Source organism: Palaemon carinicauda, chromosome 37 (genome assembly GCF_036898095.1).
Source record: "Palaemon carinicauda isolate YSFRI2023 chromosome 37, ASM3689809v2, whole genome shotgun sequence".
Lineage (NCBI taxonomy): Eukaryota > Metazoa > Arthropoda > Malacostraca > Decapoda > Palaemonidae > Palaemon > Palaemon carinicauda.
Genome location: NC_090761.1, coordinates 29,438,226 through 29,465,031, shown reverse-complemented (window position 1 = coordinate 29,465,031; position 26,806 = coordinate 29,438,226). Strand labels below are relative to the sequence as shown.

General features: G+C 45.8%; 1 protein-coding gene across 5 annotated transcripts in view; it reads right to left on the bottom strand.

The window, feature by feature from the left end:
- Nucleotides 1-26,806, bottom strand: part of galla-1 (cytosolic iron-sulfur assembly component galla-1) — a 51,621-nt gene that overhangs the window by 13,591 nt on the left and 11,224 nt on the right. For all 5 annotated transcript variants that reach the window (XM_068360961.1, XM_068360962.1, XM_068360958.1 and 2 more), the window contains exons 2-3: nt 22,300-22,375; nt 974-1,053 (exon numbers count right to left, since the gene is read on the bottom strand). In XM_068360961.1, the coding sequence (XP_068217062.1) occupies nt 974-1,053; nt 22,300-22,354 (135 nt within the window). In that variant the 5' untranslated portion in view covers nt 22,355-22,375. The remainder of the gene's footprint in view (nt 1-973; nt 1,054-22,299; nt 22,376-26,806) is intronic.

Sequence of the window (26,806 nt, the reverse complement as noted above, 5' to 3'; positions counted from 1 at the left end):
TAGAGACTGGAGTGGAAGGGGAGATGGGTGAAACCGCATTGGATACCTCTGACACCACAACGTTGACAAGAGACAGAGGATCAACGTCTGACGGTGACGACGATTGCTTGACAGCAGCACCCAATCGGATGTAGTTAAGCAAAACCTCCTTGAAGGGCGAACCCATAAGCCCCAAGGAGGGCCAAAACTGAAACAAAGAGGTTAGTGACATATCCTCCCCCGGGGGGAGAGGTAGAGCTGCTTCGCTAGGGGAAGCAACGTCATCTCTCGAGACCCAAGGTTGGTTAACAATAAATCGGTCTACGCTACCACTCGATGGTCTCTCGAAAGAAACCGATCGAGTGGGAGCTTCAGAGGAGGTTTGGGCAACGGAAGAAGAGCCCTTGCGTTTTTCTCCCTTCGAAGCAACCTTCGAAGGAGAAATATCCCGTTTGGACTTCTTCCGTCGTCGCGAAAACCTCTCCCACTGGGAGGCAGACCACTCCCTACATTTGTTGATACTATCACACCGTTGGCCCCTACAAGGACGACAAAGAGCGTGAGGATCAGTCTCGACCGCCGACATGAACGTCGTTCCACAGGGCCGGTCGGGAAAACCAGGGCAGGTGCGCATGATCGCAGAGGTCAACTTCATATACACAGAAACTAGAAAAAGAAAGAAAAGTAATTAAATGGCTGCCAATATGACGGTGAGGATGAGAGCGGACACATCCGGCCACCATCCGAGCCGAGAGCAAAGTGAGCTCAAGCACAGGTGTGTAAGAGGGGGGGGGGGGTGGCAGCAAGTTACCCTCCCCTAACCCCGCTAACTAGCGGTGTGGGTAGTAAACCCTCGTTAAAAATTAATGGCTCGTCATTTTAGCTACACCGAAAGTAATACCCCTATTAAATAGCGCGGCTTGTATTCCAGTTACGGAACAACTTTCATTTTTAAATAAAAATTCAGATACTTTGCAATATATAGGGGTTTGACCTTGATTCCTTCTTCGCGGATGACCTCCAAGTCCTCGAGCGTGGCCTCCTTCTCGGGATCCTTAATCAAACGCAGCACATCTGTTGGGAAGGAAAATGGACGATTAAAAGATTGTCAGACTCATTAGATATGCATTAGAAACTAAATTCAGAATTGCATTTAATAAAGTGAACATTGGCCTTATGAAGGAAAGTTTAAAAGAGATTGGAGATCAGGTAGAAGTCTATGAATTAGGTGTCACTAAGGGCTCACAGTGACCATTTACCAATGCCCACAGTACACTGCATGAAGTATATTGTTGGCAAAACTTACTTACAAAGAAATTAGTAACAAGAGATTGGGTGAATGTCTGTCTACAAATATGATTTTACTTGCTTTACAACATATCAATCAGATTTTTACAGTTAGGCAGATATGCGAGAAATATTTAGCAAAAGGTAAGGAGGTGTATGTTGCGTTTATGGATCTGGAGAAAGCATATGATAGAGTTGATAGGGAAGCAATGTGGAATGTGATAAGGTTATATGGAGTTGGTGGAAGGTTGTTGCAAGCAGTGAAAAGTTTCTACAAAGGTAGTAAAGCATATGTTAGAATAGGAAATGAAGTGAGCGATTGGTTTCCGGTGAGAGTGGGGCTGAGACAGGGATGTGTGATGTCGCCGTGGTTGTTTAACTTGTATGTTGATGGAGTGGTGAGAGAGGTGAATGCTCGAGTACTTGGACGAGGATTAAAACTGGTAGGCGAGAATGATCATGAATGGGAGGTAAATCAGTTGTTGTTTGCGGATGATACTGTACTGGTAGCAGACACAGAAGAGAAGCTTGACCGACTAGTGACAGAATTTGGAAGGGTGTGTGAGAGAAGGAAGTTGAGAGTAAATGTGGGTAAGAGTAAGGTTATGAGATGTACGAGAAGGGAAGGTGGTGCAAGGTTGAATGTCATGTTGAATGGAGAGTTACTTGAGGAGGTGGATCAGTTTAAGTACTTGGGGTCTGTTGTTGCAGCAAATGGTGGAGTGGAAGCAGATGTACGTCAGAGAGTGAATGAAGGTTGCAAAGTGTTGGGGGCAGTTAAGGGAGTAGTGAAAAATAGAGGGTTGGGCATGAATGTAAAGAGAGTTCTATATGAGAAAGTGATTGTACCAACTGTGATGTATGGATCGGAGTTGTGGGGAATGAAAGTGATGGAGAGACAGAAATTGAATGTGTTTGAGATGAAGTGTCTAAGGAGTATGGCTGGTGTATCTCGAGTAGATAGGGTTAGGAACGAAGTGGTGAGGGTGAGAACGGGTGTAAGAAATGAGTTAGCGGCTAGAGTGGATATGAATGTGTTGAGGTGGTTTGGCCATGTTGAGAGAATGGAAAATGGCTGTCTGCTAAAGAAGGTGATGAATGCAAGAGTTGATGGGAGAAGTACAAGAGGAAGGCCAAGGTTTGGGTGGATGGATGGTGTGAAGAAAGCTCTGGGTGATAGGAGGATAGATGTGAGAGAGGCAAGAGAGCGTGCTAGAAATAGGAATGAATGGCGAGCGATTGTGACGCAGTTCCGGTAGGCCCTGCTGCTTCCTCCGGTGCCTTAGATGACGGCGGAGGTAGCAGCAGTAGGGGACTCAGCAGTATGAAGCTTCATCTGTGGTGGAAATGTGGGAGGTTGGGCTGTGGCACCCTAACAGTACCAGCTGAACTCGGCTGAGTCCCTGGTTAGGCTGGAGGAACGTAGAGAGTAGAGGTCCCCTTTTTTGTTTTGTTTCTTGTTGTTGTCGGCTACCCCCCAAAAATTGGTGGGAGTGCCTTTGGTATATGTACAACATATCAATAACTTTGCTTGCTTCATTACTTTATATTATATCCTTCATAGAATATTCAACTTACACTTTTTTGCACCATGACAGGTTTATTTAAAATTATAGGTAATTAGTGGACATTTTAAGATAAAAACTATACCTCATAATATACTGTATATGACAAATTTAGAAATAATTTGTATTTTTCCTAATTATATAAACCTTGAGCCCTTTACAGCAGAGATGCATTTTGGTGATAGCTGAAACTAGCCACAAGACTTTACATGAGGTATAACTACCCACTGTAAGTTAGCGGGGGGGGGGGGGGGGGGGGGGGTTAGACCAGCCACTACACCCGCACTGGGAACATGATGTCAATTTTGAATTGCAGGCAAGACTTCTCGGGGGATAGGTGATGGCGGGACTAGCATAGTATGTGTAAAGAGCTCAAAGTTTGAATACTGTTGTTAGGAAAAATAAAAATTATTTCCAAATTTGTCATTTGTTCCGACACTATACACAAACCATTTCACTCTTCACAGTGGAGACTCACCATTAGGTGGGTGGAAGTTCTCAACCAACTGGCTGGTTCCTGTCCTAGGGTGCAACTCTGTGCTTTGCACAAGCTTCTTAGAGACACCCTGTTGCCTCGCTAACTCTCAAAATTGTGAGAGATAATGGCCTGAGCAATCTGTGGGATGGCGCATGAACTTAGCATTTTGACTTGACCAGATAAGGGCAATCTTGGAGCTAAGCTCCGCACTTAACCTTGACAATGCCTTACTCCACCTCGCATGCAGGTTAGGGACATAACAAATATATAAGCATATACTGTACAGTGTATCAGGTTACATAAGGGACAATGGTACCCCTTTGCAGTCAGCGGAGGTAACCCTGCAGTTCCTAAGATGCTGAAACCGCAAAAAAGAGGAGAATGAAAAACGAAGAGGCCAGTCACTAGCACATTCATTCTAAACTTACTACCGGGTAACGTCTGCCTTCAACCGACTGCTACTTGTCCTACAAGGGAGAGAAGGGTTTCGGACCAAGTTTTGTGCAGCCACCACAGGACCTATTGGAAAAGTATCTAGGTTCCTGTGGATTACGTCTTGTAATTAATGGGCCATGAAGGTGGGAAAAAAGCAGACAAAGAAGAAGAAGAAGAAGGTTGTTTGGCGTTTCCACAAACCCTCCTGAAAAACCTGCGTCACAGAGTAGTTCCTTTTGAACACCAGGGATGTGTTAACACCCCTGACATCGTGAGCTCTGGGTCCACAGTTAAGAGGAGTGGAGTCCGAGCGTAGGACTCACTAGATCACCTGTTGAATCCAGCCAGAGATTGTGTTCCTAGTGATCCTCCTCTTGACTTTGCCTATACTGACAAATAGTCTGTTAACCTGTGGGTGAGCTCTTGTGGTTTGTTTAAGATACATCCTCAGCACCCTTACAGGGCATAGTAACAGATGATCTGGGTAAACAGTTACAGAACAGACTCTCAAATTTGGAAGGGCTCAAAGCTAGGATCTGCTACAGCTGGATTTTGAGTCTTTGCATGAAGTTGAGTGTCACCTGCCCCCACCCCCTTGAATGGGCGATATCGTAGGAAAGATCATGTAGCTCGCTGACTCTTCGCCGAGGCTAAGGCTAATAGAAAAACCATCTCAAGGGTCAAGTCACAGTCTGATGACTGACAAAGCAGTTCGTAAGATGCTCCTCTCAGGCCTGGTAGTACACAAACTACGTTTCTGACTTCCGATTGAAGGCAAAAGTGCTCAAAAATTTGTATGAGGAGAGAAAATTCTATCAAAGGAGGAAATGTTAACTCCCCTCAATATAAAGGCGTGGCCTAAGTCTGAGCCGTAGCCTTTTCTTTAAAGAAATAAATACTTTTTCTTACTAAAATCTTTTGGTTACCCCTCACTTAAATTGACCTTTTCCTCAGCAGTACAGTAATGGTAGAATATCTTGCTGTTGGGTCCCCTTGCCAAGAACCCAATCAAGGGATAGTGCCTAGTGTTCATATTGCTTTGATTTTTCTGGGACCAATCTACTTGAATGTAATGCAGCTGAATTGAGGTCGGCATCCTTAACTGTCCGATGCCATTCTATGACTGGTCACAGTCCTCCAACCACTTCAGCATTTCCTTCCCTTACTAGACGATATCATCGAGAATTCCTTAGTTGGCAGCGACAGAGCTACTGAAGGGTAGGATCGTAGATCGACTGCACCTCCAGGGGTATTAGGCTGGATGTAGGAAGTCAGGTTAATGGCTTTCTCTGCATGGACAGAAGGGAAAGACAGAACAGCATAAGAAGAAGACTTAAACCTGGAGACCTAAGGAAGGCCCCAGTGTCTTTGAGGCATCGTCTTAAGTAGGGCTGTCGTATGTAAATACAATATTGGGCTCATCCTGAAGAAAAGGACGGGGACTATCTGTCTTTGCAGGGGAAGCCAATAGGGCCGCCTCACTCAAGAGGTAGGAGTTGTCATCCTTCTTTGTAATCCTATTGCAGTAGGGAGACAGAAAGTTCAGTTGCTAGGTACCAAAAGGAGAGAATCAAGGGCCAGCTGATTGATCTCATTCATGAAAATGCCACACCTGCGAGGCGATACACATGGATACAACCGAACTCCGGCATGTAGTTTCTACGTTACAATCTGAAATAAAAATTAATACAGCCAAGTTAGTCACACCAAGAGTACAGTATATACAGTATGTATATATTTCCCTGCACCAACATTAAAAATGGTTACTCAGTGAACTGGCAAGGGGCGGAGCTTCCCTGACACCCGACAGTATCTACCAACAACAAGACATAAATTTCTATACAGTGAACCCTCGCTACTTCGCGGTTCGACCATCGCGGATTCACCACTTCGCGGATTTTTTCCATAACCCATATATATACAGTAATATATATATATATATATGTATGCATGTATTTATGTATATATGTAGGTATGTATATGTGTATACATATAAATATATATATATATATATATATATACACACACATATATATATATATATATATATATATATATATATATATATATATATATATATACATATATATATATATATATATATATATATATATATATATATATATATATATCTATATATCTAAAGTAGGAAGATGTGATGTAGTTCTAAGGGAAAAGTATGGGAAATATGTCTGGGTAATAAGCAAAGCTCTACCTCCAGTTTTTTCTACATTATGATCAGAGATAAATGTAAACAAAACATTGGTTGCCATTTTTTATCGTGCTTTTTAGCATGTTTAGGAAATGCATGATATAAAATCACCTTTAATATTTGTGCCTGTTTTAGTTTAGGGTACTGTAGTACATGCATTAAGTGTTCTGTACATTAAAGGGTAGTTTGTTAACAGTACTACGTACAAGGGAAGGTTTTAAAAGTCTGAATATACATGTTGAATAAATAGGTAAATATGGTGTCACTACTTCGCGGATTTTCACCTATCGCGGCCGCGACTGGAACCTATCTACCGCGATAAACGAGGGTTCACTGTAATCAATTTTCAAGCTTCGCTGACAGCATACCCCTATTAAAGACGATGGTTCACATTCGTGTAGGAACAAAAAACATTTAAACAATTTCTTCAAACAGAAAAAATTACATTTTGAAGAGTGAAACATGACAAATTCAGATAATATGATATTTTAATTATAAAATAAATTTTTGAATATACTTACCCGGTGAATATATAATAGCTGCTGCTCCGGCGGCTCGACAGAAAAACACACAAAAACTCGCGAGCGATCGCTATGAAGGTTGCGGGTGTGCCCACCAGCGCCAACTATCGGCCAGATACCACATATGCATGTAAACAAGCCTCAATTCTTCTCATCCCGCTGCGTCTCTATTGGGGAGGAAGGGAGGGCCTTTAATTTATATATTCACCGGGTAAGTATATTCAAAAATTTATTTTATAATTAAAATATCATTTTTAAATATTTAACTTAGCCGGTGAATATATAATAGCTGATTCACACCCATGGTGGTGGGTAGAGATCAGAGCTAATTAAGTTTACAGCGTATATGCTTAGAGTTTTTGACAGTTATAACATAACAAAACCCAAATATATATAGGTACCTGGTAAGGAAGATGACTTAGACGATTACTCTGCCTTGTTAGTCTGTCTTCCTCACGAAGCCCAGCGATCCTCTTAGGATGCTGAAAGACTCCCAGGAGCTGAAGTATCAAGGGCTGCAACCCATACAACAGGACCTCATCAAACCCCTAATCTGGGCGCTCTCAAGAAATGACTTTGACCACCCGCCAAATCAACCAGGATGCGAAAGGCTTCTTAGCCTTCCGTACAACCCAAAAAAAAGATTAAAAACATTTCAAGAGACAGATTAAAAGGATATTGGAATTAGGGTAATGTAGTGGTAGAACCCTCACCCACTACTGCACTCGCTGCAACGAATGGACCCAGTGTGTAGCAGTCCTCGTAAAGAGTCTGGACATCTTTTAAGTAAAATGACGCGAATACCGACTTGCTTCTCCAAAAGGTCGCGTCTATAATACTTTGCAGAGATCTATTTTGCTTAAAGGCCACGGAGGTTGCTATAGCTCTTATTTCGTGCGTCTTAACCTTAAGCAAACATCGGTCTTTCTCATTCAAGTGAGAATGAGCCTCTCGTATTAAAAATCTGATAAAATATGACAAAGCATTCTTTGACATAGGTAATGATGGTTTCTTAACTGAGCACCATAATGCCTCAGAGCCACCTCGTAAGGACTTAGTACGGGCTAAGTAGAACTTAAGAGCTCTAACTGGACATGGCACTCTTTCAAGTTCGTTGCCTACGATCTCTGATAAGCAAGGTATATCAAAAGATTTAGGCCAAGGACGAGAAGGCAGTTCATTTTTGGCCAGGAAACCAAGCTGAAGTGAACATGTGGCTTTTTCTGTAGAAAAGCCGATGTTCTTACTGAAGGCATGAAGTTCACTGACCCTTTTTGCCGAAGCCAAGCACACTAGGAAAAGCGTCTTGAGGGTGAGATCCTTCAGGGAGGCTGAATGTAATGGCTCAAACCTGTCTGACATGAGGAACCTTAGGACCACGTCTAAGTTCCATCCAGGAGTCGCCAAACGACGTTCCTTAGAGGTTTCGAAAGACTTAAGGAGATCTTGGAGATCTTTATTGTTGGAAAGATCTAAGCCTCTATGACGAAAGACCGAAGCCAACATGCTCCTGTAGCCCTTAATCGTGGGAGCTGAGAGGGAGCGAATATTTCTCAGATGTAAAAGAAAATCTGCGATTTGGGCTACAGAGGTACTGGACGAGGACACAGATGCTGACTTGCACCAGTCTCGAAAGACTTCCCACTTCGACTGGTATACTCTAATGGTAGAAGCTCTCCTCGCTCTTGCAATCGCACTGGCTGCCTCCTTCGAAAAGCCTCGAGCTCTTGAGAGTCTCTCGATAGTCTGAAGGCAGTCAGACGAAGAGCGGGGAGGCTTTGATGAACATTCTTTACGTGGGGCTGGCGTAATAGATCTACCCTTAGAGGAAGACTTCTTGGAAAGACTACCAGCCATTGAAGTACCTCGGTGAACCACTCTCTCGCGGGCCAGAGGGGAGCAACCAACGTCAACCTTGTCCCTTCGTGAGAGGCGAACTTCTGCAGTACCTTGTTGACAATCTTGAATGGTGGGAATGCATATAAGTCCAGATGAGACCAATCCAGTAGAAATGCGTCTATGTGTATTGCTTCTGGATCTGGGACTGGAGAGCAATAGATTGGAAGCCTCTTGGTCATCGAGGTGGCAAAGAGGTCTATGGTGGGTTGACCCCAAGCCGCCCAAAGACTCTTGCACACGTCCTTGTGGAGGGTCCATTCCGTGGGAATCACCTGACCCCTCCGACTGAGACAGTCTGCCAAGACGTTCAAGTCCCCCTGGATAAATCTCGTTAACAGGGAGATGCCTCGATTTTTTGACCAAATGAGCAGGTCCCTTGCGATCTCGTACAGCGTGAGGGAGTGTGTGCCTCCTTGCTTGGAGATGTACGCCAAAGCTGTGGTATTGTCGGAGTTGACCTCTACCACTTTGTTTCGAAGGAGACTTTCGAATTTCATCAAGGCCAAGTGGACTGCCAATAGCTCCTTGCCGTTGATGTGCATGCTCTTCTGACTTGAGGTCCACAGACCTGAGCATTCCCGACCGTCCAGGGTCGCACCCCAACCCAAATCCGACGCATCTGAGAACAACACGTGGTTTGGGTTCTTGACTGCTAGGGATAGTCCCTCTCTCAGACTGATATTGCTGTTCCACCATTTCAGGCATGCCTTTACTGGTTCGGAGACCGGGATTGATACCGTCTCTAACGTCTTGTCCTTGTTCCAGTGAAAGGCTAGATGGAACTGGAGAGGCCGAAGGTGTAGTCTTCCTAGCGATACAAACTGCTCCAGGGATGATAGGGTCCCTACGAGACTCATCCAATTCCTGACTGAACACCGTTCTCTCTTCAGCATTAGTTGGACTTTGAGCAGGGCTTGTTCTATTCGGGTGGCAGACGGAAAAGCCCGAAAAACTGGACTGCGAATCTCCATCCCTAAATATAGAATAGTCTGGGATGGGATCAGTTGGGACTTTTCTAGGTTGACCAAAAGTCCCAATTCCTTGGTCAGACCCAACGTCCAATGAAGATCCTGCAGACAGCGATGACTGGACGATGCCCTGAGAAGCCAGTCGTCCAAGTACAGGGAGGCTCGGATTCCCGATAAATGGAGGAATTTTGCCACATTCCTCATGAGCCTCGTAAATACGAGAGGAGCAGGACTGAGGCCAAAGCACAGGGCCCGAAACTGGTATACCACATTCCTGAAAACAAACCTCAGAAACGGTTGGGAATCCGGGTGTATAGGAATGTGGAAGTACGCATCTCGTAGGTCGAGAGAGACCATCCAGTCTCCCTTTCTGACCGCTGCTAAGACGGACTTCGTGGTCTCCATGGTGAACTTTGTTTTCGTAACAAAAACGTTGAGCGCACTGACGTCTAGCACCGGTCTCCAACCTCCTGTATTCTTTGGGACTAGGAAGAGACGGTTGTAAAACCCCGGTGATTGAAGGTCTGAGACTTTCACCACCGCTCCCTTCTCTAGCAACAGAGACACTTCTTGGTTTAGGGCTTGTCTCTTTGACTCCTCTCGGTACCTGGGAGAGAGGTCTATGGGAGTTGTCACTAGAGGAGGTTTGCGTACAAACGGAATTTTGTACCCCTCTCTGAGCAACCGAACAGACTCTTGGTCTGCGCCCCTCTTCTCCCAGGCCTGCCAGAAGCTCTTCAATCTGGCTCCTACCGCTGTCTGAGGCTGTGGGCAGTCAGACTCTGCCACATGAGGACTTGGCTCCTCTCTTCTTACCTCTCTTTCCCTCGGCACGAGCGCTTCCCCTGCTGGGAGCTCTGCCACGAAAGGGCGGGATAAATCTGGATGCCGGAGTCTCGATCCTGGGTCTTACAGCAAAGGATGTAGAAGGAGTCCCTTTGCGAGCAGAGGACGCCATCAAGTCATGGGTGTCCTTCTGCACAAGCGAAGAAGCTATATCCTTAACCAGTTGTTGCGGAAACAAGGACGCTGATAAGGGAGCAAAGAGCAGTTCTGATCTCTGACAGGGAGTAACTCCTGGCGAAAGAAAAGAGCAAAGGGTATCTCGCTTCTTTAAGACTCCCGACGTAAAGGTGGAGGGGAGCTCATTGGAACCATCGCGGATGGCTTTATCCATACATGACATGATAAGTAAGGAAACATCTCGGTCAGCAGACGAGATTTTCCTACTTAAAGCTCCTAATGACCAGTCAAGAAAGTTGAATACTTCAAAGGCCCTGTATACGCCTTTAAGCAGATGGTCAAGAACCGAGGAGGACCAACTAATCTTCGAGCGTCTCATGGCCAGGCGGCGGGGAGAGTCTATGAGGCTTGAGAAGTCACCCTGGGCAGAGGCAGGGACTCCCAAGCCGAGAACTTCTCCCGTGGCATACCAGACGCTCGATCTAGAAGCAAGCTTAGAAGGAGGGAAGGCAAAGGCCGTCTTCCCCAAACTCCTCCTGGTATCCAACCAGTCGCCTAAAAGTCGTAAAGCCCTCTTGGAAGAGCGAGAAAGCACTAGCTTAGTAAAGGCTGGCTGGGTAGCAGGTAAGCCTAGAGCAAACTCAGACGGTGGCGAACGAGGAGCAACGGTAACAAAGTGATTGGGAAAAAGATCCTTGAAGATCAACATGATCTTCTTAAAGTCCATCAAAGGGGGAACCGTCTTAGGTTCGTCTACATCTGAAGGATGATCATCGTGATGAGGATCAGCAACGTCCTCATCTGAAGGATCTTCGTCCGACAACTGCTGAGTAACAAGCAAAGGGGAGACCTGCCTTGGTGGCAATGCTTGAGACGCAGAGTCCACACGCACTGGTGCATCGGTAGCAGTCCAGGACGCTACGTCATGTAACTGCTTAACAGCCTGACTGTCAACAACAACAGGAGCGGGAGGACGCTCGACGTCAACTCGAGACTGCCTTGACTGCCTAGACTGAGCAGTCAAAACAACTCTTGACTGCGGTGCTTGACGCTCAGCGTCAAAACAAGTCAACTCTGCTGCTTGGCGAACGTCCTGAACGTCAACAAGAGCATAAGGAAGCGGCTGAACGTCCACATGCGGCTGAAAGTCAACACGGGACTGCATCGAGTGAGGCTCTACAAAACGTGACTGACGTGACTTAGTAACGCCAACGTCAACAGGACGAGTAAAGGCTCGTTTCGGCGGCTGATGGCCAGGATCTCGATCAGCTAAGCGGCGAGGATCATCGTGAACCTTTTCAGCAGAATAGTCTTCCATAAGGGAGGCGAGCTTGATCTGCATGTCTTGCAGTACAACCCATTTAGGATCAACGGGAATGGGTGCGGTAAGAGACGAGGGTAACGTCTGTGACTGCAAAACCTTGCCTACACCAAAACTCTCGGAGCCTGTGTTACGTTTCTGCTTAGGCGGCGAGCAGTCTTCCGATGACTGCAAAGGGTCAGAGCTGTCCCAATGGCTACAACCAGGACGCTGGACCTGTCCTGAAGGGACCGACTTTCGCTTTAAGGGCCTTGAAACCTTGCTCCACGGTTTCTTACGCGAAAAGCCTTCGGATGACGAGGAGAAAATGGTCTCTCTCGTCTTATGGTAGGGGCGGTCTTGATGAGACACGCCTGAAACCATAGAGGGAACGTCTGTTCGCTGATCAAGGCCTCTCGAACCCATAAGTCGTACGACATTACTTCTCCCCTGGGCTTGGGAGCTTGCAAGAGGTCCCGGACTAGGCGAACGACAGGCACGAACAGACGAACCCTCGGTCGCAACACTGATAACACTTTGCGCACTAATCACTTTCCCACGATTTTCCATTGTGGCACTCTGACACTTTAACACTTAACGTCAGCCATGAGTTGATTACGATCTGTAGCTAACGACTCAACTCTTTCGCCCAAAGCATGAATGGTACATAACATATCCCGCATTGATGGTTCCTGAGTGCTAGTAGAGGGTTCAGGCACAACTACTACACGGGAAGGATTAGGTTCAGGGGCATGGGGAGAGGAAAAATCTACCGATCTAGAGGAACTTCTCCTCACCCTATCTCTCTCTAGCTTACGAGAATACTTGTCATATTCAAGCCAATCGAATTCCGAAAGGCCCACGCACTCCTCACACCGATCTCCTAATTGACAGGTTTTACCCCGACAATTAGAACACACAGTATGTGGGTCGAGAGAGGCCTTTGGAAGACGCCTATTGCAATCCCTAGCATTACACTTACGAAATCTAGGAATTTGAGAAGGGTCAGCCATTTTGAAAAAGTCAAAGAAAGTCCAAAAAAACAATCCAAAGTCATCAACAATTAAATCTGTCCAAAAAAGAGTTCAAGAGTTTAAGTTGAGGATAAAACACCTGCACTGCGAAAGCTCAAACCAAAATGAAGTACTTCACCAAGTCTGTAGAAAAACTCCAGGTTAACAGCGAGTAATGGTACGTCTTGTCGATCAGACCGACAGAGAAGAATTGAGGCTTGTTTACATGCATATGCGGTATCTGGCCGATAGTTGGCGCTGGTGGGCACACCCGCAACCTTCATAGCGATCGCTCGCGAGTTTTTGTGTGTTTTTCTGTCGAGCCGCCGGAGCAGCAGCTATTATATATTCACCGGCTAAGTTAAATATTTAAAATTGTATTTTTCCCTAACTAATACAAACTTGGAGTTATTTATATGGATATTCTTTCAGCGGCAACTGGAGGTAGCCATTAGACTTTAATTGCTTGGCAACCCTACCTAACCGCTTGAGCGGATAGGTTGGGGGGTACCAAGCCGCCTCTATATATATACAGGGGTTTTCGGGTTACAGCGGTCCCAACTTACGCTGTTTCGAGGTTACGAATGCGCCCTATAAAAATATAATAAATAATATTAAGCGTCATTCCGTCTTACATCATTAGCGTCTAAGCGACGTAAATAATTGCGAACTAGTTTCTAGCGCGCAGCGGATGAATATGCTCTGTGGTGGTTGCGGGCGAGGAAGACGGCGTCTCTCAGTTCCAGTGATACGCCATTTTGGTTGTGTTTACCTGTTCTCTCTCTCGTTTTTTTTAACTTTTTGCCCTTAATTATGGCTCCAAAGCTTAAGGCAGATTCTTCTGATGGTAGTGTATCAAAGAAAAGAAAGACCATCACTATGGAAGTGAAATTAGATATTATCAAGCAGTTCAAAAACGGTGAAACGCCAACGAAGAAAGTAGAGAGACCTGCACCCTTTACATCAGCTGCCTCTACTACTCCAGATTTGCCAGCAACAGAGCCTCTACCTTCTACCTCAGCTGCCTCTATTGCTACAGAACCTCTACCGTCTACCTCGGCTGCCTCTATTGCTACAGAGCCTCCACCATCAACCTCAGCTGCCTCTATTGCTTCTCCACTACCTTCTGTAAGTTCTGCCTCACCTCCAGACTCACCTGCCCCAGCTTCTCCAGCATCTTTTGTCTCACTTCCAGAGAATCCTGACTCACCTGCCCCAGCTTCTCCAGCATCTTTGTCTCACTTCCAGAGAATCCTGACTCACCTGCCCCAGATTCTCCAGCATCTTCTGCAACTTCCTCTCCACAATAAACCTGTCTCTCCATCCCTTGCAACATCCCTTCCAGTGTGTAAGCCAACCATAGGAATAAGGTAAGGAATTGTTCTCTTTTTTTATTAATATTTACTTTGAATCATGTGGTAAGGAATTGTTTTCTCTTTTTCTAGTACTGTTTTTATGTCATTTGATACATTTTATTATAGTACAATACTTTACAGTACAATACAGTACATATAGAGTAATCTATTTATAGTGTTCCGACTTACACTGAAATTCGGGTTACACCGCGTCTTAAGAACGGATCAATGTCGTAACCCAAGGACCCCCTGTACTCTCACAGCGGTGAGACATAACTTTTTATTGCAGGCAGGATTTTTGGGGGATAGGTGATGGCAGGCAAATTTATATAAATACCTCTAGGTTTGTATTAGATAGGGATAAATACAAATCATCTCCAAATTTTTCATTTGTTCCCATACTAACAAACCTACTGTTATTTATGTGGACGACTAACTCTTAGTTGGGTGGAATTCCTAGATCTGGCATGGACATTGACCTGGTTTTACCTAGTATAGTATATGACTGGTCTAGGGAAAACTTTGACACCTCACTAAAATATACAAAGTTAGTATACAGTGTTCATGGCCTGTGCAATGCCGTGTAATAGAGGTTGTTTGTATGAACGTTTTTGAGTTTATATAGGAAAACCAGACGTATCCCATTGCTCCCTTTCAAAAAGCAATGGGGACATGGACAGTATAACAATCTTATAACTTATACTAGGCTAAAATTAGTGAATGGTGCAAATTATGGGGTATGAAGTTGAATCTTAACAAAACTCAATGATTGTAAGTAGGTCAAGGACAGTGGCTCAACATCCGGATCTCAGAATTGATAATGTTTCTAAGTCTGTATGACTTTTAAAATTTCAGGTGTGATTCTTGACAGTAAATTTACTTTTGAGAAACACATTAGGTCTGTGTCTTCTTCCATTGCACAAAAAATTGGCTTATTGAGAAAGTCTTTCAAGATTTTTGGTGATCAATCTATTCTGAACAAGTGTTTTAATTCTTTCATTCTACCTTGTTTTGAGTATTGTTCTCCTGTCTGGTCTTCAGCTGCTGATTCTCATCTTAATTTGTTGGACAGAAACTTACTGTCTATTAAATTTCTTATCCCTGATCTAGAAATTAATCTTTGGCACAGTCATTCAATTAGTTCATTATGCATGTTGCATATAAATTCCATCCTGTTCGTAATACTAGGCAGGCAGTTAATTCTGATAGCCATCATGAGGCTCCATACTACACAGTATTCTAGAAGTTTTATTCCAGCTGTGACCAAGTTGTGGAATGATCTTCCTAATCAGATACAGTAGTTGAATCAGGAGAACTTCAAAAGTTCAAAGTTGCAGCAAATATTTTTATGCTGACATAAGTCTTTTTAGAGTTTATATATGACATATCTGTTTTGACATTGTTACTGTTTTTAGAATGATTTATTGTTAATTTGTTCTCATTATTTATTTATTTCCTTATTTCCTTTCCTCACTGGGCTATTTTTCCCTATTGGAGCCCTTGGGCTTATAGCATCTTGCTTTTCCAACTAGGGTTGTAGCTTGGCTGGTAATAATAATAATAATAATAAACAAGGGAAGTGGTAATTACCAGCAGAGGTTGAAGCCAGCTAGCAGAGGGACCCATGGTGTTGTACCCCAAGGGAGGGGAAGATGAAGAAAGGAAAGCCAGACATTCTTCTCATTCATCCCAGTCTTAACCAGGGTAACCAATGCCCTCAACCAACTGCTACTTGTCCATCCGGGAGCCTGAGGTACTGTATCTCAAACCACTTGTTGAGCAACCACCACGGGACTGATAGTAAACGTATCAAGTCTCCTGTGGGTCACGTCTTTTAAGTAATGGGCTGTGAAGGTGGTCTGTCTCTTTCATATGACCGTTTGGAGAACTTGCAACACGGAAAAGTTGCGCTTGAATGCCAGGGAAGTACTGATTCCCCTGACATTAAGGGCTCTAAGTCGATGAGCCTGAGAAGGATCCGGGGCCAAGACTCTTTCGATGACTTGGCGAATCCAGGAGGACACTGTGTTCTTTGTGATCCACCTTTTTATTCTACCTGAACTAACAAACGGAGGTGTTAGTCTGAGCCGTGTTGCTGTAGTGCAATTAAGATAGTATCTCAAACTCCTCACTAGGCACAGTAACAATTGATCTGGGTCATTGGTTACAGAACGAAGACTCACAATCTGAAAGGGCCCGAATCTATGGTCCAGCAATGTCATACGAGAGGCCATGAAGTTCACTGACTCTCTTGGCTGAGGCTAAAGCGAGCAGGAAAGCCGTCTTCGAAGTGAGATTTTGGTCAGTTGCATGGCGTAATGGTTTGTAAGGAGGTCCTTTCAGGGATCTCAAGACACAAACCATGTTCCAAAGAAGAGGCCTAATCTCTGACTGAGGGCAATTCAGCTCAAGGGCAAGGCTTAAGGCTAAGTGATAGCCTTTCCCCGTCGAGACTGAAGGGAGTCTTCCCTCCAGAAGGTATTCAAGGAACTCCGCTATTACTGGAATAGTGGCATCGAGTGGAGAGATATTCCGTCCACGACACCAACCACAGAAGACTCCATTTAGCCTGGTAGACCAAGGCTGAGGACCTACGCATGTATCCAGACATTCCCTATGCAACTAGTCGTGAAAACTCCTTCTGAGAGAGGAGATGCTGGATAGCCTCCACGTGTGAAGTCGAAGCGACTGCAAGGCCTTGTGGAAGATGTTCGTAAGTGGTTGTTTGAGTATATCTGGCCGTGGAAGGAGTTCTCTTGGTAGATCTACTAGAAGTTTTCAGAGGTCTGGAAACCACTCTGCTTGAAGCCATAGTGGAGCTACAAGAGTCATCATTAGTTCTTTCCTGGTAGAACTTTAGGGCTCTTACTGGACACATGACCTTCTCTAACTCCTCTCCAACCAAATCCGAAAGGTTCGGAATCTCAAAAGCCTTGGGTCAGGGTTGTGAAGGGCGTTCGTTCTTAGCAAGAAAACCTAGCTGTAAGGAGCAGATAGCCTTGTTATCTCTAAAGCCTACATTTTTGTTGAAGGCATGAATTTCACTAACCCTTTTTGCTGTCGCCAAACTTACCAAAAAGAGTCTTCATGGTGAGGTCCTTTAACGAGGCTGACTGTAAAGGTTCAAACCTGCTACTCATTAGGAACTTCAGGACTATGTCTAGATTCCAAGCTGGAGATTCCTGATGTCTTTCCTTAGTAGTTTCAAAGGATTTGAGAAGTTCCTGGAGATCTTTATTATTGGACAAATCCAAATTCCTATGTCTGAAGACAGCCGCTAACATGCGCCTGTATCCCTTGATGGTTGAGGTCGAAAACTTTCGCCGCCTTCTAAGGTACAGAAGGAAGTCAGCTATCCGAGTCATAGAGGTACTGGAAGAGGAAACAGAGTTATCTCTGCACCATTCTCTAAAAACCTCCCACTTGGATTGATAAACCTTGATGGTGTAAGATCTCCTTGCTCTCGCAATCGCACGGGCTGCTTCCTTCGAAAAACTTCTAGCTCTCGTGAGTTTTTCGATAGTCTGAAGGCAGTTAGATGTAGAGCTTGGAGGTTTTGATGGTACCTTTCCATGTGGGGTTGTTTGAGTAGATCTACTTTCAAAAGGAGGCTTCTTGGTGCGTCCACCATCCATTCCAGTACTTCTGTGAACCACTCTCTTGTGGGCCAAAAGGGGGCCACTAGAGTCATTCTGGTTCCCTCGTGCGACATGACTTTTTGAATCACTTTGTGCACAATCTTGAAAGGTGGAAAAGCATACACGTCTAGGTGGGACCAGTTCATGAGGAAAGTGTCGATGTGAACTGCTTCGGGATCTGGCACTGGGGAACAGTAAGTCTCCAGCCTCTTCGTCTTCGTAGTTGCAAACAGGTCTATGCAAGGACGACCCCACATCTGCCACAGGTTCTTGGAGACTTCCCGATGAAGAGTCCATTCTGTAGACAAGACTTGACCCTTTCTGCTCAGACTGTCTGCCATCACGTTTCTTTCCCCTTGAATAAATCTTGTGACTAGGGTTACATTCCTTTCTCTTGACCAGTAAAGGAGCTCTCTCGCAGTCTTGTAAAGAGACCTCGAGTGGGTTCCACCTTGCTTGTCTATGTAGGCCAACGCCGTAGTATTGTTGGAGTTGACCTGTACCACTCTGTTGAGGACTGACTCTTCAAATCCTTTGAGGGCTAACAGGACTGCCAACAGCTCCTACTGGTTTATGTGGAGGATCTCCTGTTCTTTCGTCCAGGAACCCGAGATCTCCAACTTTCCCGGTGTTGCTCCCCACCCCGAGTCCGAGGCGTCGGAACACAACACAATGTCTGGGTTCCTCTGTTCTAGAGAAAGACCCTCTTGAAGCTTGACGGGGTCATTCCAGCACTGAAGGCATCACTTTGTGGATTCTGAAATGGGGATACACTTTGTCTCCAGCTCCATTCCCTTGTTCCAATGTAGATTGAGGTGGAACTGAAGAGGGAAAAGATTCAGTCTTCCCAGGGAGACAAACTGCTCCGAGGAAAGGGTCCCCAGTAGACTCATCCAATCCCTCACAGAACACTTTCGCTTCCCTAGAAAGCAATGAAGTTTCACCAGGGCTTGTTCCGTCCTTGAGGCAGACGGAAAAGCCCGAAAAGCTCGACTCCGAATCTCCATCCCCAAGTACAGAATCTCTTGGGATGGTGTCAGTTGTGATTTGTCCCTGTTTATCAGAAGACCCAGTTCTGATAAATTCAACGTCATCTGCAGATCCTCCAGGCAGCGATCATAGGAATAAGCTCTGAGGAGCCAGTCGTCCAGATACGGAGAGGCTCTGATACCTCTTGAATGCAGCATTCACGCTACATTTGACATTAACTTTGTAAAGATTAGAGGCGTGGTGCTTAGGCCGAAACAAAGAGCCTGAAACTGGAATACCTCCTCCTTGTACATGAACCTCAGGTATTTCTTGAAGTCCGGATGGATGGGGATGTGAAAATACGCATCCTGAAGGTCTAACGAGACCATCCAGTTGTCCTTCCTGACTGCTGCTAGGCCTGATTTCGTTGTTTCCATAGTGAACTTTGTCTTCCGTACAAAGACGTTGAGTGCACTCACATCCAGGACTGGTCTCCATCCCCCCGAGTTCTTGGGAACCAGGAACAAGCGGTTGTAAAATCCTGGTGACCCTAAATCTCGCACCCTCTCTATTGCCACCTTCTCTAATAAGAGCGACATTTGCTGTTGCATCACCTGAATTTTTTATTCTTCTCTGAATCTGGCCGAGAGGTCTATCGGAGTTACTACTAAAGGAGGTTTTCCTAGGAATGGGATTTTGTATCCCTCCTTGAGTAACTGGATGGACAAAAGGTCTGCTCCTCTCTTCTCCCATACTTGCCAGAAGTTGGTTAGTCTGGCTCCTACCACTGTCTGAAGGCGAATGCAGTCAGACCCTGCTTCGCCCTGGTCTCGAGCCTCTCCTCTTCGCTCTCCTTCCCTCGGGTCTGGTACTACCCCTGCTGAATGTTTTCCCCCGAAAGGGCTGAGAAAACTGATGGGATGGTGCTTCCTCCTTGGGCTTGCAACTCGAGAAGGATGTAGGCAGAACCTTCCTTGCTGTCTTAGACACTAAATCCTGTGTGGCCTTTTGGGCTAATGCGGAAGAGACTTCTCTGACCAATTCTTGCGGGAAAAGGAGTGAAGAAAGAGGTGCATACAGTAACTCCGACTTCTGCATGGGTATGACCCCATTTGCCAGAAAAGCGCACATTTGGGCTCTTTTCTTAAGAATACCCGTCGAGAAAAGAGCCGCTAACTCGTTGGACCCGTCTCTCAAAGCCTTGTCCATACAAGACATAATGTGGACGAGGCCTTTTGTGTCCACATCCTTCAATGAATACACCTTTTTCCCCAAGGCTCCCAGAGTCCAGTCGAGGAAATTAAACACCTCGAAGGCTCTGAAAATGCCTTTGAGAAGGTGATCCAACTCCGAAGTCGACCAAAACACATTAGTTCTCCTCATGACCGTCCGACGATGGGCGTCCACCAGACTTGAGATGTCCCCTTGAACTGAGGCCGGGACTCCCAGGCCGAGAGCTTCTCCAGTCTCGTACCAAACGCTTGATCTGGATGCCAATCTGGCCAGGGGAAAAAAAAAAATAGTTTTTCCCTGGTCCTTCTTAGATTGCATCCAGTCCCCCATCATCTATAAGGCCCTCTTAGATGAGCGAGACAACACCATCTTCATAAAATGGGACTCCTTCGATGTCTTCCCGAGCGTAAACTCTGAAGGCGGGGAACGAGGAACAGCAGGAACAAAGTTTTCAGGAAAAACTTCAGAAAAAACTCTCATGAGTCTTTTTAAGTCCGCCGACGAATGTTGGTTCTTCGGGTCCTCTTCTTCCGACACCCCCTCTAAGGGATAACTAGGGGAGAGGTGACAGTCATCGTTCCCTTCTTCTGACAGGTCTCGTATCGAAGTAGAGATGTCCTGCTTCCTTGGAGTCAACTCCTTTTCATCATAACTTCTGGCGTCATGGCGTCCAATATCATGACGCCTGGCGTCAGGTTGTTCCTAAAGTTGACGCTAGGAGCCATGACATCAGCGATCTCGACGTTCGGTTTCATGACGTCCGAGGTTTTGACGCTCAGCGTCCTGACGTCCAACTTGACACTCGGCGTCATGACTTCCAGCTTACCGACGCTTGGCATGATGTCCAACCTCTCGACGCTTAGCTTTCTGACGCTTGGCGTCAAGGCGTGAAGATTCTTGACGCTCGGCGTCTTGGCGAGCAACTCTTTTCTTGTCTGTGGGCTGGTAGACCTTCATGAGGGAGGAGAGTTTCTGCTGCATATCTTGCAGTACACTTAAGTTCAGAGCAACTTGCTATGGACAAACAGGGGACGCTGCTTCCTCAACAAGTTCTCCCTCCACGTCGCTCAAGGAAACCGCAGAACGTTCAGGAGACGAGTACCAATCCGAAGGGGGAGGAGGAGCATGTACAGAGGTCATGCCAGCCTCCGACAACTGTATATTTCCAACCGATAGGGATGGCCGCCTGACATCTTCCAACTTCCTTTTATCTCCTACCAAAGTAGATGGCTACTTGGCAGGAGAACTTTCCTCGGAGCAGGAAGGAAAACACTCCGGACTGCTCCAATGGCTGCAACCTGGCGCCTGAGGCGTCATAACACGACGCTGCTCAACAGCGGAAATTTTCCTCTTGAGAGGTCTCGATGCAAGACGCCAGCCCCGCCTGGGCGCTGCGTCATCCGACGAAGAAGAAAACACTTTTACTTCGCCTTTCCCATGGCGAGGGCGAGGGTCCTGGGAAGCGTCAACAGGTGGGCTCGAGGGGACGACTGCTCGGGAGCTAACGCCTCTCGCCTCCCTTCGCCCGTCGGCATTCCTTCTCCCAGGGGTTGGGGAGCTTGGAAGATGTCTAGGGCTAGGAGAACGACAAGTCCGAGCAGCCGCACCCTCCACTGCACTGATTAATTTCACTGACCCTTTAGCACTGACACTTGCACTCTTTAACTCCTTCACATCGGACCATAATTTAGTCCTGTCCGCTGCGAGGGACTCCACTCTCTCACCCAGGGCTTGAACAGCCACCATCAAGTCCTTCAAAGTTGATTCATTAGGTTTAACAGTAGTGGGATCTGGAACTACCCCTACAGGGGAAGGATAAATAGGTTCGTTAACACGGGGAGGGGAACAATCCCTAGAAGGACTTCTCCTGATCCTATCCCTTTCAAGCTTACGAGTGTAGTGGTCAAACTCCAAGTACTTACTCTCAGTCAAAATTACACATTCATCATAACGATCATCCAACTCACAACATTTACCTCTAGATTTCACACAAATGGAGTGGATATCAACAGAGGCTTTAGCAAGCCAGGTCTTACAACCTCTCACACACCTTCTAATACTCGAAGAAGAGTCAGACATTATGAAAAAATCGAAAGAGAGATCAAAACAACAAAATCTAATCGGGGCCAAGAAAATACCAAAAAACAAACCCAAAACGAGCGAAAGCCAAAGTGTACTTCACCAAAATAACTGCAATTAACACATGCGAAAGCGAGCGAAATTCCAACGATGTTACCGGTGAGGCGGCAGGGAAGATCTGAGGAATAGTTGGAATGGTTCCAGGTACCTGGGTAGAGGGCGCACTGGTGGTACACCTGGCTACCCAATCGGCGATTGCCGCGAGTTTTGAAATCCTGCCGTGACATCAGGGACTAAGCTATATATATAACTACCAGGTAAGTCAGATGTTTAAAAACACTTGTTTGTTACTAAAATATCTGTACATGGCGAAGACATTTGCTCGTGCAGATTTAGAAGACTCACCATAAACAGTACCGGCAACATCTTGCAATTCCTGATCGTCAGAACCACCGGACATAATGCGGAGTCTGTTTAGTACCTGGAAAATAAAGAGTCAGTTATAAAACAATACAAAAATACAATTCTTAATATGAACAAGTTTTACTGTGCATTGGAATAATCTTTGTACCTACCGATGTGATCATATTATATTATATAATTCATAAACTTGGTTTTGTATTTTATACATTTAGAATGTTGAAGCATTATTATACTTTGGTAAGATTTTCAAAAGTTATGAGGAATTACTGTGTTCCCAGTAAATAGTTTTAACAAATAGTGAGAAGCGAAGAGGAATTGTTCAAATAAAAATTCTATTAAGATGTACTCCTCCACTTGATAACAATCCTAGACTTTGCGTATCTTTAGAATACAGTGCAACTGCCACAAAAAGCTTCTCTTTGTAAATAGTCAAAACCGTGAATCTTAAAACTGCCAAGAGGCTGATGAAGATGCTCTCAAGGAGAGAGACCACAGGGACTCTGAAGACAACGGAATGAATATCAATGACAAGCAGGGATCTACTTTTTGCAGGAGAAGGACTGTTGTCTCCTGTTCGATTCCCTTTTGCAAGCAATTTTCTTGGGAAAGAAATAGATGGCTTCTCCCCACTTCCATGCAGACTTATAGACGGACTTGTCTCATTAAGGGACTCGATAAAGCTTCGGTCTAGCCTTTTCGAAAAGACAGGTCACATACAATGGCACGTCTCCGGCTCTAGAGAACCCATTACGGACTTCCTTTATGACTAGATACTCCGTGGTGAGAGTTGAGTGAAGTCTGTTTTTTCCTCTTCTAAAGAGTGCTATTCTAGTCATCCACTCGGAAATTACCAACAAAAGGAATCACGCTCTTAAGCTTAGGTAACAGAAGACCTTTGCTTGTCCATTGAGCATCTCCTCCAATCATTGCTCTGCATAGAGTTTGAACCTATTACTCGTAGCGGGGTAATACAACCTTCTACGGGACTGGTGGCTCTACATTGTAGATCTTCCCCTGATCCCAAAGACAGGTCTTTCCCAATGTGACACTCGACCAAAAGAGGGACGTACCCTATGGGTCTCCCTCAACGTCTCTCACTCACGACGAGAATCCAAGTAACATCCTATTTTGTTCCAGGCAGCTTGAACCTCAGGTTCAAGCCCTCCAACTTGGAACCTGCTGCTTTGTAATCAAGGCTGTAACACAGGTAATTACTTGAGGACATACTTCGAAGAGGGCGATTACCTAGCCCCAAGGGTATGGCACACTGGGTCAGATACTCATCATTGTTTTTCTTTTTCACGCCAGTGATTATATTGAGGCCGTACCTCAGGAAAACAATGAAGGAGTTCGCTCCTTAGGTTCAGCACGCCTCGCTAACCCCATGAAGGTCAGAGAAGATTGTAAGGATCTCGACCATGGCGGGGACGCAGGCCCTATACCAGTCGCAGAATCCCTCTCCTCCTCTTCATAGAGATGACCCAGAGCTCTGAATGTTTTAGGGCAGAATCCATCCATAATGTTTTCAAGCAGCTCCTTTGTGACACAAACTGTGCCATCAGTAGGGTGGAAATGTGTCTGATCTTCACCTCACCCTACCTACAAGACGTGACCCACAGAAGACCCGATACATTTTCTCTATCACTCCTGTAGTGGTGACACAATAAGTGGTTTAATAATACCTTGGGCTCCTTGTTGGACAAGTAGCAGAAGGTTGAAGGCATTGGCTACCCGGGGTAAGACTGGGATGAATGAAAGCATGCCTTGCTCTTTTACTTTCTTCATCCTTCCCTCCTTTGAGGAACAGTGCCATGGGTCCCTTTGCAAAGATGGCTTCAACCTCTGCAGGTAGTAACCACTTCCCTTGTGTAACCAAGTATGTTTTTCATATACTCATACACATCCCCAACACCTCCTGCAAGATAGGCTTTGGGACACTTCTTTTTATGTGTAGGGCTCCTATTTTAACTAAGAGTATCTTCTTACCTAGACACTCTTATATCTCTCACAACTATTTTAGTTACTCACTTGAATTGATATGCGAGGTGCAAGGTATCCCTCAATTACAGTCTAATACTGTACTAGGGAAACCCGGGTCAATGACTAAGCCAGTAGTCAGACTTACCACCCTCCTAAGAGTGAGTCATCCAATATAAATAGCGGAAGGCTTGTTAGTATGGGAACAAATGACAAAATTCGGAGATTTATATTCTTCCCAAACTAATACAAACCTGTAGCTATTCATATAAATTGGCCCACCATCACCTGTCTCCCAGTAAGTCATTGAACCATGAGTAGATATAGGTGGCTGGGTAGCCCCCAACAACCCCTTACCTATCCACTTGGTTAAGTAGGGTTGCCACCTTGCACTTTAAATCTTATGGCTGCGTACTTCGCAACTTCCCCTTGGTTTAGGATCTCAGACGCTGGGAATGAGACCTGACGCGAGAGAGCCTCTCAAGAGAGACTCCCTTGGTCAGCTCTTCCAGGGAGTGGTGGAGAGACATTATCAAGAAGGTCTTGTCCATAATGTCATAATATCTCCTCTGGTTAGCACCTGAAGGTGGGAGGAATTTGGAGGATGAGAATGAACGCAAAGATTCAGAGATGGAAGACAGTTGGGAGGCGATTTTACGCCGGACACCCTTTAACCCCCGGGACCAGGGCAAAGCTGCACTGACCTTAGAAGGCTTATGGGTGCTCAAGACACAGTCTATGACCATGTCTTTGCCTTCTTGAGGGGCCATTTCCGGATCTGGTAACCCATTAAGGGCCCTCATAATGGAGAGAACCTGCCAAAAGGCGTGTTCTGATTCTCTTTGATCTTCGTCTGAAGCTGGGCTGGCAGCGGGATCTCCATCCACCACCAAGGTCTCACCCTGGAGTGGGTCGCGGTCGTCAACTGAAAGACTGACGGAACTCTCAGAGGGGTTGAGTCCTAGAGGTAGACTTGGGAATGGTCTTGGAGTCCTTAGGTTCCCTTCTAGGAGGAAACAGGGGCTCTAAAGCAGAAGGTCTAGATGACGTGACCTTCTCAGAAAGGAAAGAACGAGGAGCTGTAAGTGGGCCAATGTTCTCTCCTCGATGTCTTTCCGTCGGTGATGGAAGGGGAGAGTCCAACACTGACTCTTCCCTTTGATTGCCTCTGTTACTACCCTACGCATCCTGATCAGGGTCAGCTTGACTTTCGTTGATGGGACCTTATCAGGGGATCCCCTCTTCCTCTTCAGAGGGGAGGAGGCAGTTGTGGTCCAAAGTCCCGGATCAGTTGGACTCGCTGAGGCTTCCGACATATGCGACGGAAGCATGGGGGCGAAGGCTTGAATTACCACCCAAACCAAGGCATTGAACCACGGCTGCTTATTTATCGATGCACTCTCTGATAGATCCCCTGAAGGGAGAGAGGATGAACGATCCTTCCGAGGGGTCTCCACAACCGACACCGAGGATTTAGGGGCCGTAGATGCCGATTCCCATCTAAATGCTGGGAGTTTAGGGATCCTGAAACTTGCCCCCTGCCTCCTTCCCTGGCAGTTGCTACGTTTCATGTTTGTGGGGACGGGAGTGGGGTGACAGAGAATGATCATTACTCACCCTACTTTTGGAGGCCACAACCACTGCTTTTAGTGGTTGCAGTTACAGATCCTCCCTTGCAAGAGGATGTGGTGGTCGCTGAAATGTTGGGGAGCGACGAGTAACCTCCTGTTTACGACGAGAAGATCGATGGCTGGACGAACGATAGGAGGGAGAGTGTTCCCACGTTGAAGAGCGATACCGTGGTAACAGGGGATCGATCATTACTGCCCGAGAAACAGGTCGGTTTGACGACAATTACTGGGGAGGCAACTCATGCGTTGCTTGGTGTGAAGGCCGACCGATGAGCAACAAATCGCGTTGAAGAGGCTCACAAACAGGTGAACGAATGCGTTCCACCGGCGAGCGACTCGATGGTTTAAGAACGCTCTGGTGTGTAAACGAACGCTGGTTCATTGGATGATGGATACGCATTTCTCGAGACAGCGAAGGCTTACGCGACTCGTGAGGTCGATGAGGTGAATGCCAACGGATGGGCAATCACTGATGAGCAGGTGACCGTTGTATATCAGGCAAATGCTGACGACCAGGCAATCGCTGAAGAGCAGGAAAACGCTGCTGAACGGGCGAATGCAGATGAGCGGGCGATCGCTGTAGAGCAGGTGAACGCTGACAAGCAGGCGAACACTGATGAGCGGGAAAAGACAAAACAGTATAAGTGGATAAACTTTGGAGGTGCCGTTGCAAAGGCTATGTCTCATGAAAAAATACGGTAGCCAGAGCTGCCAACCTGTTATGTAGAGCTGCGGCAATTTTAGCGTAACATGCTAACATTGGAATAAAAAAGTGGTTTGTGTCTAAGAAAGCTTTATTGGTGGTATGTTATGAAACACACTATTATTTTTTTTTTTTTGTAGCTCTGAAGTCCCTCCTTACAATTACCTAGATTTTTGGG